Consider the following 13,114-nt stretch of genomic DNA (forward strand, 5'->3'; position numbering starts at 1 on the left):
TCTCCAATCATGACAAAAACCACGTCCTGAGCCTGGAATAAATGGTTTTCTTTGTTGGGAGCGGCTTTATGTCCCTAGATTGTCCTTGAGCCTCCACTTTTCCACTATGTGTGCATGTTTTTGCCCCCAAAATGTGATTACATTGTCTAGTGTGAGCAGCTACTTCGCCTTTTATCTTTGAGTTATTCTAAACACTCTAGAAGATTGATTGTACTTGTGTGTCGAGAGTTTCAGAAAGCAAGACTCGAGCAAGTTGGAATTCAGTCAACTGTGTTATAGACATAGCTCTGTGTGTGTGTGTGTGTGTGTGCGTGTGCAAGCTTTTGAGCATGCCACCATAAATGTGTCACTCAAACAGCCTGGCACTGACAAATCCACCCAGTGACCTTAAGTGTTTACGTTCCTATAGTTACAAAGTTTTACAAAGTGACCATCTGAATCATTCGTCCACGTTTCTGTGGCTCAATTTAGGGGGGAATTCACATACCAAGGTTGTTTTTAAAAGAACGGGAAAAGGTTGTGTGGCGCATTCTTTGTTTGTTTCAGATGTGTTGTTTACTGCACAAACAGATGTCTCTGATTTTGTTGCCATCCCAACTCATATCCACCCATTCTCTCTCTCTCTCTCTCTCACTCCTTCACCTCCTTTGAATTTCACAGGCCGTGCTTCATTCCATTAAAAACAGGTGTTCGTCCTCTGGCCTAAAGTCAATATCAATAAACTTGGCTGAAATTGCTTTTGCAAGTTTTTACGGATCTAATAAGAGGACAGCCCCACTGACTCTGATGTAAATTTACAATTGTATGTGTGCACACCATACACACACTTTTCCCCTCCAGATGAAGTACCACCACTTTATAATGATTAAACATCGGTTGCAAACATCAGATATTTACACACTCGCTTTACAACACTTGGTGATAACTTAGAAAAGTGAGACCTTGAACAGAAGGTCAGAATTAATTCTGTTAACGTTTTATTGTCGGGCGACCTCTAGCATCCGCTCATTAATCTTGGCCAGTTGAAGCACTGATGCTTGTACAGTCACAGTAGTGGCTGGTAAACGTTTCCAGTGTTAAATTGTCAGTCTTAACACCTACACAGGTCCCTTGCTGACCCACTGACATGATGTGTAGCAGCTGTTACTGGCCTCAAAGCCGGGCCAACATTTTTGAATCAGGGTTTCTGTCGTTTACTATACTTCAATATAAAGTCAAAAATCTGTATCTGCAGGGGTGGATGAGGGAAAGTGATGCATAGTGAATGGCAGTAATGATGTTTGTGTAATGACTTTTGACTCTTAAAACACAGAACCTGCACCACAGTTACTGTAAAATCTGTTATTTTGACAATAAGTAAAAGTGCTGCCAATATTTGACAGCTCAATTATTTCACATCTCTTTAGCATTTGCATTTTCATGCATATTCAAATTATAGGCTGGTGCTTTTTAGGTTGATGTGAAAATTGTTGTTGGAGAACAGCAGTTTCGACAATAAGACACCTGTTTGACTGCTAGATGTTTGTGGTGGTGTGTGAATATTTGTGTTAGTGTGTGTGGAATAATGTGCAGGGTAATGAGGGACAGAGAAACAGATAAACTGTCATGCAGACAGACAGAGGCAATTTGCTGGTGTGTGTGGGAAATGTACGCTAAGCTTCTATAAAAACTTAATGACACAGAGTGAAGTTAATTACCACGCAGCATAACATCTCTTCTCTTTCTCCACTCCCCTCTCGCTCTCCAGGGCTCCATCCAGCAGCTGGTGTTGAAGTCAGATCCCACGGCCCCAGATGACCAGTGTGAGGAGGACGATCCTTATGTGAGTGTGCACGAAACCCCCCCCCCCCCCCCCCCAACACTTAGTCTGAAAAAGTTCAGTTATCATCGGTTCTGTTAAAGCACACTGCCTCTGCACTCCAAACCTGGAATCATTGCTCCCTCTACTGGTGAAAAAAGTGCACCATAATAAACTAAATGTCCAAAAGCATGCGGACAAGACTGTCCTTTGTGTATTTGTTCCTCTTTATTCCTGTTAAAGGGAAGTCATAATGCTTCAGACATAGCTAGCTCCCAATAGCTTTCCTGTTTTAACTTGACAGTCCCTCACCTGGACCTGGACCAGGACCTCACCTGTTTAGGATGTGAAACAATTAGTCATCCTTACTCACATTTACATTTGTGTGGCAGAGTGGAAATTGGTGGAAATAGATTTCTCCTCTTTTTCATCTGTCAGTTTTAAAATGATTTTTGGATGTAGACTGCTTAGAAAATACATTTCCTCATTTCCTTACATCAGTAACAGTAACACACAAACTATTGAATCACATCCGCGGTTTCAAGTGTTACAGGGTTTTTTGTTCCCCATGGTCCCCTTTAATTAAAGCACAGTAGTGTCCTTGTGATCTGTCATTATGGTTTGAAATAGAACTGGATTACCTGATGTGTTTTTTTTTTTTGTTTTTTGTTTTTTTAAAGGACAATCAGTGGGTGTGCATTTTGCATTCAGTACCAGTTTGTAGTTCAATATTTGAATGTTGATATGTTGTTATTGTTCCACATATTTTAGTCTCCTGTTTTTCTCAAATATTGTTTAGAGCATTCGTCAAATCTGAAATCAGTGTTTGGATATAGTTTAATTAAAACAAACTGTGGGGACCAAACGATGGGTATCCAAGTATTTTTTTTATTTATTTTTGGCCTATTTCCCGATCCAGTTCTCTCATCCCACAGCTTGAGATGTCAGATGCCATTTGTCCGTTGAAGAGCTTTTAATCATTTCTGTCTTTCTCCATGTTTATCTTCGGACTCCCTTTTTCCCTGCTCTCATCACTCTCCTCAGGCCTCTGGATACGGGAGTGGTGATGATGCTTATGAGGACATTGCAGAAAGAGAGGAAGTGAAGAAGGTTGTGGAGGAGAGAGAGTATACCATGGTGTGTATACACACATATGCACACACTGTCCCTCTGTTCTTCTCGTCTAACTGGTCTGGACTTGGACCAAAGAAAACAGCTCTTATCCTTTTAGGCCTGGTGGAGACTGGAACATGGTGATATGTGCGGCTCCCTGCCACCATCTCTGTGCTCTCTGAAATAAAGAGGAAAATAATACGACAGTGTGGAAAGAAAAGGGCTGAAAAGACAGCTAGGTTATTTTACTTATCTTTGATCACAAGAAAATGCTGGATATGGCATGGTGTTGCTTTCCAAATTTAAAACCAGCTTTTCATTATCAGATTGCTTTTTTCACAGATTCAAAGAAAAGCGATTATCCTGCTGGCTGTGTCTTACCAGCAGTAGGTTCTCAGTCACTCCTGCTTTTCCAGATGGAGGCAGGAGACAGATTCCTGAGCTTTAACAACTGATGTCTGTTTACAATATGTTTTAAAAAGCTAAGGGCTAAGATTTTAGCTTGGCAAACGCCAGCATCACAAAAGAAACAGCTTTAACAGGGGGGCTAACCAACTTTGAACAAAACCACCACTACACACCATAACTGTGGCAAGGTAGAGACCTCACAGACTACAACACTAACATTTGAAAAGGGAACAAATGTGTGGCTCGTTGTGAGGAGAGGGATATGAGATATGTGGGAGCTGTCATTCCCTGGAAAAATCACCACTTTCTGCTAACAAACAGCTTTGCATACATGTTCTCTCTTATACACAAGTCAGAGTTTACGCCTCTTCATTCATAAATTAGTGGAGAGAACAGAACACAAAAGGTTCCTCTGTTCCTTTACAGCTTTCTTTTTTTAATTTAATCTGCAGGAAAACGTCACTCTTACACATTCACACTAAAGAGCTTATCAGCATGATGTCAGTCCCAGTGGTCACAGGAGATTTCAGTGCTGCAGCTGAGAGCACATGGATAGACTGTCTCGTCACTGTGGCTCAAATGAAATATTTTTGCTCTGACTTCACTTACACGTCCCGGAGAACCTCACTGACTTTAACTTCTGTGTCACTAAGATTTTGAAAGTATGGAATCATGAGGTGTTTTCCAGATGTGTAACAGCTCTTATGCAGCCAGTTCAGAGCTATAAATGTGTATCCCTCAGGTGCATCAGGACAGTCAGAATACGGATTAAATTACTTGAGGAAAATAAAAATGTATGTTTTTTTTTTTTTTTTTGTCAGTCATTTCCATGGCTCATTCCTCAAATAGGACAGCAGCTTTTTCTTTGGCATGAGGTCAAGACGCTCTGTCATCACTGCATATCTTGTAAAAATAATGCAGAATTAATGTTGAAGTAATGCGACACTGTGAAGGCAGCCTGGTGTAATGTGAGGAATGTTTCAGCCTCAGCCTGACACTGTATTTGGATCTGGTCTGAGAGAAAACATTTCCTACCATCTGTGGCAAACACTCACTCTGCTCTTCCTTGTTTTTGTTTTTTTTTCTTTTTGCAGTCTGAGCAACAAAAAAAATCCTTTTTATGAATAAAACAGAAAGCCAAAAGCTGGAGTAACTAAATGTATACAACAAGGCTGATCTTATAGTTTTCTGCAGTTTCAAGGTTTTTTCAGATTTTAAAACTGAGCAAGAATCGTTCCTGCACATTGTGTTTTACAGCCCCTCCCAGAGCTGCACCCCACTTACAGCACCCCGGTTCAAGCTCCGCCCACTGAGATGTCAATCAGCTATGATGGTGATGATGAAGACATAGAGGAGACTTCTGGACAGGAGGACGAGATGATCACAGTTAGAGGTATGACTATATTCATTTGAGGTAATCTGTCTTTAGGATTCTTTACTTGCAGATAGATACCTCTATAACACACATGCATGCAAGCCTCTACTACAGCTGTGTGTGCTCATACAGTAATGATGTAGCAGTACATATCCAAGGCTGCACCTCCTGTCTTGTATTTTTCAAATAAGCCAGCAGATGGTGCTGCAACCTTCATTTCCCCATCTCTCTATTTCTGCCCTAAGTGAAGGTGAAGTCAGACTAAACTATACATGCAATAATAGTTGCATGAGTTTTAATAATCTTTATATAGTACAATCATCCTTATTTTTTTTTTTTAAATAGAAGTGGTTCATGTTTAATGTGCACACTGTGTTTCTGTGTCGCAGTACAATCACACCAGATGACCACTCCTGCCTCCATACTGGACACTGTAAGTAGCAATTTCCTCATTTATATTAATCAGGTTTTGTGACAGATGCTTTTAATTAGCTTATTATACTGAGGTATCACTAAGACAATAGTCCTTTTTTTACCCTAATTAATGTAAGTGCGATTAAAACTCCAATCTCATACTGTTTGATATATTCCAGGAAATGAATGAAAAAATGATTCAGTCAGTGAATCTACCTAATGATCAGTCCCTCAAGGTGTCTCCGGGGCAGAAAGGGGAGCGAGGGGAGCCAGGTCCAGCCGGTCCCCCAGGGCCCCCTGGCCCTCCAGGACGAACCTCAGGAGAGGGAGAGGGAGGGGAGCCGGGACCACGGGGTCCACAGGGGCCACAGGGAACCACTGGCCCACCTGGAGCACCTGGGAAAGATGGACAACCTGTGAGTTTTAATTAGCTTATATTCCAAATATTCTCTTTCTAAATGTAGCTTTCTATTTTTTTCTTTTCAGAGCACTGTCTGATGTTTCTGTTAGTTCTACAGGTCAAAGATAAAATAATGAATGGTTTTCCACTTTTGTCTTTTCTCCAGGGAATTAAAGGTGAAGACGGTTTGCCAGTAAGTGAAGCCTTTCCTCTTGTAGATTTATAGGTTCTTTCTTATCGGAGACTTTTTTAGTGTCTGGGGAAAAGTGATTCAGGAATGTACCCATGGTGTGTTACATGACCTGATATTCGATGTGGCATTGTCTCCGTTGTATTGAGCACAGCTGTGATTGTCTTTTTCCCAGGGAGCTACTGGGATTCCAGGATTCCCAGGACTTCAGGGCGAGCCTGGTCCTAAGGGAGACAAGGTAGACAGCGCCCCATATTTAATACCATAATAGCTGGACTTGAATATGGTTAGAATGTAAATACTTTCATGACCCCTGGTGTCTTCCTCAGGGTGATCCTGGTGTTGGATTACCAGGTCCTCCAGGGCCTCCTGGACCTCCTGGTCGACCTAGCAAGTCTTCCATGTTCCTGGTAGGTTGTTGAACTTTTTTTTTTTTTCCCTCTCCTTAGCATAACCTGGTGTGCTATAGTCATTAATGACAGTAACAGTTAAATCTGGCCGGTAATATTGGAGATTAAAGAACTTTATTGTATCCTTTTATTCTTATTCTAACCTATGTAGATACTCACTTTATTCTGCTGTTGATCTGGTTTGTTTGGTTGGATCTTTTCAGGTGTCACACCAGATGCTCGGCCATCTTTACCGAAGTTTTAATTAAAGAAAGTTACACAGCGCAGCTGGTCTTTCATCTGTTTGATAATCAAGTTGTCTTTAATTTGTACTAGAGGAGATGAATCCCAAATCATTTAATCCTTTTAGGTTCGACAAACTTGACATATTTAAAGGTTCTGTAAACGATCGTCACTGCCACTAGATGTTGCATTAGACCACCAGCATCTCAGACCAAAACAAACGCTTCGTCGGGCTCACCTCTGGCCTCCCTTTGGCCACAGACCGGCTACCAAAACAAAGACCAGAGACACTCAGATTACAACAACACAGAGGGGGTGGGACTTCACTGGATGTCATTACTCCACTATATCTTCACATAGAAAAAAGTTGTTTGATGCTGTATTAAAATCTCATTTACAGAACCTTTAATGTTTGCTACAGTTATGTTGTGTTGCATCTTACATCAGTAATGTGAGAGTGAGAGTATAAAAATGAATTAGTGAAAGTGAAGTATTCATCATATGAAATGACTGATACCTGCCCTGATGATTAATGGCTGATGCGTTTAGGTTTTTTTTTTTAGAAGTATTACATTATGAATCTCTGTGAACAAAATGACTCCTGAATGAAATATGAAGCATATGAAGCAAGGTCATTGATCAGTTCATTAACAGTGACTGGCTTGTTGACTAATGGACTGGTCATATGGCTTGTATTCATCAGGAGGGGTCAGGATTTGAAGACTTTGACAGTGATGCAGAAATTATCAGGGTGAGTGACTTTCTGTCTTGTTCCAGTTCATTTTGACCTTGATGTTGACCTGCTGCACTTGCTCTTCTTGTTTGCTCTTCTTTCTCATTATTATACAGATACTGAGAAAAAAAATGTGTGTGATGTTGTTGAAATTTGCTCTCGAGGTACATGGAACGCACTTTATAACACTTTTCCACTTTATGTGACTAAGGCATGTTGTCTTGTTTCATCAGGGGCCTCCAGGGCCTCCTGGCCCCCCAGGGCCCCCAGGAACCCCATCTGAGGGCATGTTTCCTGGACCACCTGGGGCCCCTGGAAAAGATGGAAAGGATGGAGAGATGGGTGAACCTGGACTCCCCGTAGGTTCAACATTAACATATCACACACAGTATTTATTTTCTGGAACAAGATGGCAGTGATTTGTAGAGAAAGCTTTCTTTCAGCAGCTTTTAAAGTTCGTCTTTAACATAAAACTTGACTAACTGAGGCCTTTCTGGTCTTCAGAACACTTGCACTGCTGACCTAGCTTCTGTTTTCAGGTGATTGAGGAGTGGTTTAGTGGCTTTGGTTCTGGGCTTGGTTCTGGTTCAGGGTCTGGTCAGGTATTAACATTTAGTCCCATCAAATCTATGGGGCTGAAAAGACAGTATTTCCCCCAACTTCACAACATAATCTCAGCTGTAGCATCTGTTGGGGAAAATGTGTCTTTTGTCTTTACAATGTTAGAGGCTTTTACTAACGGTGTGAATGGACTACTCACAGGTTTGCAATATTTACTGCTAACATTCACATTTGTTCAAAAATATGAATGGTAGCAACAATCACACAACACGTGCTAATTAAGTAATAAATGTACATATTGTTTCCTTCCTAAATTCAGAAACATAACTACAGTCTTGTCACTCTTGCAGGGAGTTGATGGAAAAGATGGCGATGCAGGGCCTGCTGGGGAGAAGGGAGAAAAGGTAAGGCCAACAATCATCACAGTATATTTTAACTATGGACAAAGAAATAAAAGGTACAAAACTGTAACTCTGAAGTTCTGTTGTTACTGTACAACTTCAAAATCTCTTGAGTTATTGCCTCTTATGTGAATGTACAGAACCTCAGCCTTTATCTGGCTCCTGCTTGTGTGATTTCCACCACCGCTGTGTTTTGTATCATCTGATTTCCCTTGAGCAGAGCTCTCAGTGCTCTGTTAGCAAAAAACAATTACACACAAACTAAATAACCACCCAACACAAACAGCCAAGCTGTTAATGAGGTGACCCTGCGGACTAATAAAGCTAAGAGCCTCGAGTGTAAACAAGTCTGTGTTCAGTAGCTTTTTGTGAAACTGTGTTCGCTCTCATGTCATTGCTGTAGTTAATGTTATTTGATTATATTTTATTTGTTAACAGGGAGAACCTGGTGTTAGTGGGCAACCAGGACCAAAGGTACGATCTGCACAGAACCACCATTACTGACATTAGCAGTTGTAATTATACTGGGCTTTTACACTGGCATTCTACCCAGTGTTGTATTTACACAGTACATTACAGTTTCGTTGTACAGTATACAATATTACAGTTCTTAAGATGATTTAATCTAAATTTTGAATTTGTCATCTGTCTCTCAGGGAGCTGAGGGCCCTCCAGGGTTTCCAGGCATTCCAGGGTCAGAGGGCCCAGAAGGGCAGCCCGGTCCCAGGGGTCCACCTGGCCCCCCAGGACCCCCTGGAAGAAGCTTCACCTTGGACTTTGAGGTATAGTCTATTTCATTACTTAAAGCTCGTTGGTTGTTTCTGCTTGGTATCTGTAGACAGAGCGTGACCTGTGCTGTTATATCTGCACAACATCCCACCTCATATCTACATGGAATCAACACAGAATCAGAGCTTTTATTTCTTATATTACCAGACTAGTTTGAAATGTTTGTGGCACATAAAAATGTTCTGTTATTAATTGTGTCCCTGCTTCAGTGTGTCATGTGCATCAAAATCACCTGGTGATTTTTTTTTGGAAATGGTGACAACCTTTTACTCCCAATTTGAACATTATAAATGTTCTTTTTTCTTTTTGTAGGACTTGGAAGGATCTGCGATGCAGAGCGGTTTTGGAGCTACACTCTCCAGAGGCCCACAGGTACAACTGCAATGAGTGTGTTACCATCAGAACATTCTGCACATATTATTATTTTTTATTTATTTATTTTTTCCTGATGTCAATCATATCATTGTCAGCCAGTCTTGTTGTAATATATTCAACTATACTACTGTTTTCCACAGGGTCCTCCAGGACTTCCTGGAGTTCCAGGACCCAAGGTAAAGTGTTTGTAAATGTGTGTGCACTCACTAGTTACTTAAAGCTGGTCCTCACAGTGGTATAACTTTCTGTCAGGGTTAAGATTTGGTTTAAGGGTTAAGAATGACATGAGTTGGGAACACTGGGAATGGGAATCAACACATTTGTTGACTGACTTCCCTTCAATGATACAATTCAGGTAAGAGACAGTTATGAATTTATTTAAACATGATTTTCTTTACCTCTCGTAGGGTAAAGATGGTTCAGATGGGTCTCTGGGAGCGCCAGGGCAAAAGGTGAGTCTGCTGTTGGGTCAGCTGTCCCTCTGTTATACTCTTTGAGATGGATCCCAGCACGAATCAGACAAACATCTTTAAAGTCTGTTTCCTTCAGGTCATAATAAACAGCTGATAAGTGAAAGGCCACATGGCCTCATAGGATGTCAGCTTCTTACATCAAGGTTTTCTAGAAAGCAGAGAGCCTGGTCAGACCCTGCCAGGTTGTGGTTCCTGTCTCCTGATGTTATCTCCTTCAGATATTAAGCATCACAATACATTTCAGTGAATCTTGTAATGATGTCCTTGTACTTTACCTGTGATTGGAGAGAAATATCCACACATGAGGAAGGCTGAAATCAAGTCCCTTTTTCATTTTTATTTAGTAAATGTGAAAGCTGTAAATGCATTTTACCCAGAGGAAAATGGAACAACACATTATATTGTATAGTTATGTACATGGATGGATGTATGGAGTGTGATGGATGTTTCTTCCTGGTTTCTGCAGGGGGATCGAGGTGCTCCTGGAGCACCAGGGCTTCAAGGACAGGATGGGCTAAAAGGGGCAGAGGTCAGAAAATGGATCGACTGATATACACATCAATGGATTAATGCTTTTTATTAAAATGAGCTTTTACAAATAGTTCAGCTGCACACAACTGGATCCCTAATAAAATCTGTCAAATGTCTGGTCATTTATATTATATCACACGTTACACACAAATTTGAATACCTGGATTAATGTAACATTCTCAACTACACAAACAAAAGAACATGTATTGTAGAGGGGGTTAAAGTTCATACATGTGGAAAGCACAACAATAATGACAGAAAATGACTTTATGTTTAACTCTGATAGTTTATGTCTTATCCTGTGTCATCTACAGGGACTGAAGGGGGACAAAGGTGATCCAGGACAAAAGGTAAAACAATGAGTGGCTAGACTTCATGTGCACATCTAGATCATTCTGTGTTGCTTTTTACTGAAATGCTGAACTGTGCTTTTCAGGGCGAGATGGGACGGGACGGACTCAGTATTCCTGGCGCTCCAGGACCACCTGGACCACCAGGACCCATTATCAACCTCCAGGATGTAAGTAGCACCTGACCACAGACATTCAGGGCTTACATATACTTGAAAGGACATGGCAGTGTTGGCAGTACTGCTAGCACTCTCTACTGTCTTATTGAGGGATGAGAACATGGTACAAGGACTTTCAGCTTCATGTTTTCATCACACAACAGTGACATTGACAAAACTCTCCTCCTGTCTCCTCTTTAGCTTCTACTTAATGATACAGATGGTACCTTCAACTTCTCAGGGATTTTTGAAGCTCAGGGACCTGCTGTGAGTATCAGGCAACAAAACATCTGTTGTAGATCAAATGATCTTGATTGTTTATATTCGTAGAGCGTATCATCCCTGTATTCCTGTTAATACATTCAGCTGTCAAGTTTCCTGTTCCAATGAGAAGTAAAGTACATGACACAAATGAGTACACAAACGTGGATTTGACAGCATGTTGAGACAGAGTCAAACATTTAGATATGGCGTTATCTTGTTTAAATTTACTGAATGTTTGTTTACAGGGACCACAGGGTCTGAAGGGTGACATTGGGTTGCCAGGTATTCAAGGACCTCCAGGATTGAAAGTAAGTGGGATGTGTATGCAGATGTGTGATATCTAAGCAAACTGAATAAGTGAAACCAAACATGAATTGTGCACCTATATAATATAAATTCATATCTCTGTACATACAAATAGTTTTACTCTGTCTACATATGTGTTTGTTTGTTTACTTGTGTGTATACATGCAGGGTGAAAAGGGCGAGCCAGGATATGTCATTGCAGCAGATGGATCGATGCTCTCAGGCCTGGCTGGTCCAGTAGGGCCCAGAGGAGACAAGGTTATCTCATGTCACAGTTTTCACTTTACAGATCCAGATCAATTTTTCTTGTTTTCTTCTTTTGTGTGCACTTACTACGAGTATTAAATGTACACATGTTCTTCAGGATTTCAGTATCAGTATAAACAGCCACCGAACATGTTGAAAACCTTTTCAACAGAACCGTACATGACAGTATAAATGTGTTTTTGTTTGTAGGGAGAAAGTGGTGTACATGGCGCCCCTGGGATTCCAGTAAGTATTGACAGCAAGCAACAAAAGCAAATTCAAACTAAGTTTAATTTTTCAGGTTTCATAACACCATCAATCATTTAAGAAATGCAATCAATCACTTTGTTTTGTTTTAACAGGGACCTATAGGACCGACAGGACCAAAAGGCGAATTTGGTTTTCCTGGAAGACCTGTAAGCACCATGAACTCACCAAACATTACCAATCATACAGACATAAGCACTTCTTTATCTTAATTGTTGATTATTTGATTGAGATATTCAGGTTTAAAAAAACACTTATTTTCTGTGTTCCTTTCACGTAACAAATGTTTGTCTTCTGCTGTGAAAAATACAACAAATTAAATCACACATTTACACAGTCTCATTTCCCAAATTTGCCTGTATGAGTCATTGAAGTTAAATATTCCCATATAGTTGTTGTTGTAGTAACTTGGATGCTTTTGGATAATGTCTGTGTGTGTGTGTGTGTGTGTGTGTAGGGTCGTCCAGGCCTGATGGGACCAAAAGGAGAGAGAGGGGACTCTGTTGGGCTGCCGGTGAGTCTCACACCGGGGTGGAATTAGGAGCATGTGAACAGACTGTAGTTTGTCTAATACAAAAGATACTGGTTGGGAATCTGCGAATGAACCATGTACAATTTGCTGTGACTTATTTGCGCCTGTTTGTTGTTATTACTTCTACTACAGTATGAAGCTTTATAGCACCTACTTTTCCCCTTTTAGTTTCTGTGTACTTCAAATTGTCTTAAAAGCTCACCTTGTTCTATTATCCATTTTTTTTGTTGTCTTCTTCTCAGGGACCTCCTGGGCCTCCTGGACCACCGGGCCGCCCAGGAATATTCAACTGCCCCAAAGGAGTAAGCACATACAAGCACACATTTTCATTAACACATGGTTTGAACTTCTTTTCTTTTCAGTTATCACCTGTTTTTATGGTTTAAATGCTTACTGCCCTCTCTCCTCTCCTGGTTTCTGAAGACTGTGTTCCCCATCCCTCCCAGACCCCACTGCAAAATGGCTGTAAGTTTCTATGTATATAACCATATTGATATTATAGCATGCGTTAATAAAATCTGTTATCACAGCCTGTGTTGGTGAACTTTATGGTTTTACTCATTTATTTTGATGAAATTCCACTGATTTGTAATCACAAATTAATTCACTGTCTTTGTCTGTGATCCTCCTCACTTGTCAATAATTGAAATAATATATTTATTATATACATATTGGCCTGCAGGAGTGTATCAGATATAGTGTGATGTATAATTAACTTTCTCCTACACAAGCTGTGTAAAAGTCATTGTTCAGATGGATCAATTATCTACAGGCCTTTGGAGACTGTGTGTGTATCCT

The 13,114-nt window shown here is 40.6% G+C and overlaps 1 protein-coding gene across 2 annotated transcripts in view; it reads left to right on the forward strand.

Moving 5' to 3' along the window:
- Positions 1-13,114, forward strand: part of LOC111237891 (collagen alpha-1(XVIII) chain-like) — a 52,513-nt gene that overhangs the window by 35,540 nt on the left and 3,859 nt on the right. Inside the window, exons 6-32 of one of the 2 annotated variants that reach the window (XM_022767193.1) lie at positions 1,748-1,822; positions 2,843-2,935; positions 4,577-4,712; positions 5,084-5,127; positions 5,336-5,524; positions 5,675-5,701; positions 5,874-5,936; positions 6,028-6,108; positions 7,034-7,081; positions 7,297-7,422; positions 7,975-8,028; positions 8,464-8,499; positions 8,682-8,807; positions 9,127-9,186; positions 9,330-9,365; positions 9,597-9,641; positions 10,129-10,191; positions 10,508-10,543; positions 10,630-10,713; positions 10,903-10,968; positions 11,211-11,273; positions 11,440-11,529; positions 11,728-11,763; positions 11,880-11,933; positions 12,242-12,298; positions 12,559-12,618; positions 12,740-12,781. In XM_022767193.1, the coding sequence (XP_022622914.1) occupies positions 1,748-1,822; positions 2,843-2,935; positions 4,577-4,712; positions 5,084-5,127; positions 5,336-5,524; positions 5,675-5,701; positions 5,874-5,936; positions 6,028-6,108; positions 7,034-7,081; positions 7,297-7,422; positions 7,975-8,028; positions 8,464-8,499; positions 8,682-8,807; positions 9,127-9,186; positions 9,330-9,365; positions 9,597-9,641; positions 10,129-10,191; positions 10,508-10,543; positions 10,630-10,713; positions 10,903-10,968; positions 11,211-11,273; positions 11,440-11,529; positions 11,728-11,763; positions 11,880-11,933; positions 12,242-12,298; positions 12,559-12,618; positions 12,740-12,781 (1,890 nt within the window). The remainder of the gene's footprint in view (positions 1-1,747; positions 1,823-2,842; positions 2,936-4,576; positions 4,713-5,083; positions 5,128-5,335; positions 5,525-5,674; positions 5,702-5,873; positions 5,937-6,027; positions 6,109-7,033; positions 7,082-7,296; positions 7,423-7,974; positions 8,029-8,463; positions 8,500-8,681; positions 8,808-9,126; positions 9,187-9,329; positions 9,366-9,596; positions 9,642-10,128; positions 10,192-10,507; positions 10,544-10,629; positions 10,714-10,902; positions 10,969-11,210; positions 11,274-11,439; positions 11,530-11,727; positions 11,764-11,879; positions 11,934-12,241; positions 12,299-12,558; positions 12,619-12,739; positions 12,782-13,114) is intronic. The other variant, XM_022767194.1, reaches the window with a different exon arrangement.

The sequence above is a fragment of the Seriola dumerili genome, unplaced genomic scaffold (assembly GCF_002260705.1).
Source record: "Seriola dumerili isolate Sdu_G_001 unplaced genomic scaffold, Sdu_1.0 BDQW01001124.1, whole genome shotgun sequence".
Classification (NCBI taxonomy): Eukaryota; Metazoa; Chordata; class Actinopteri; order Carangiformes; family Carangidae; genus Seriola; species Seriola dumerili.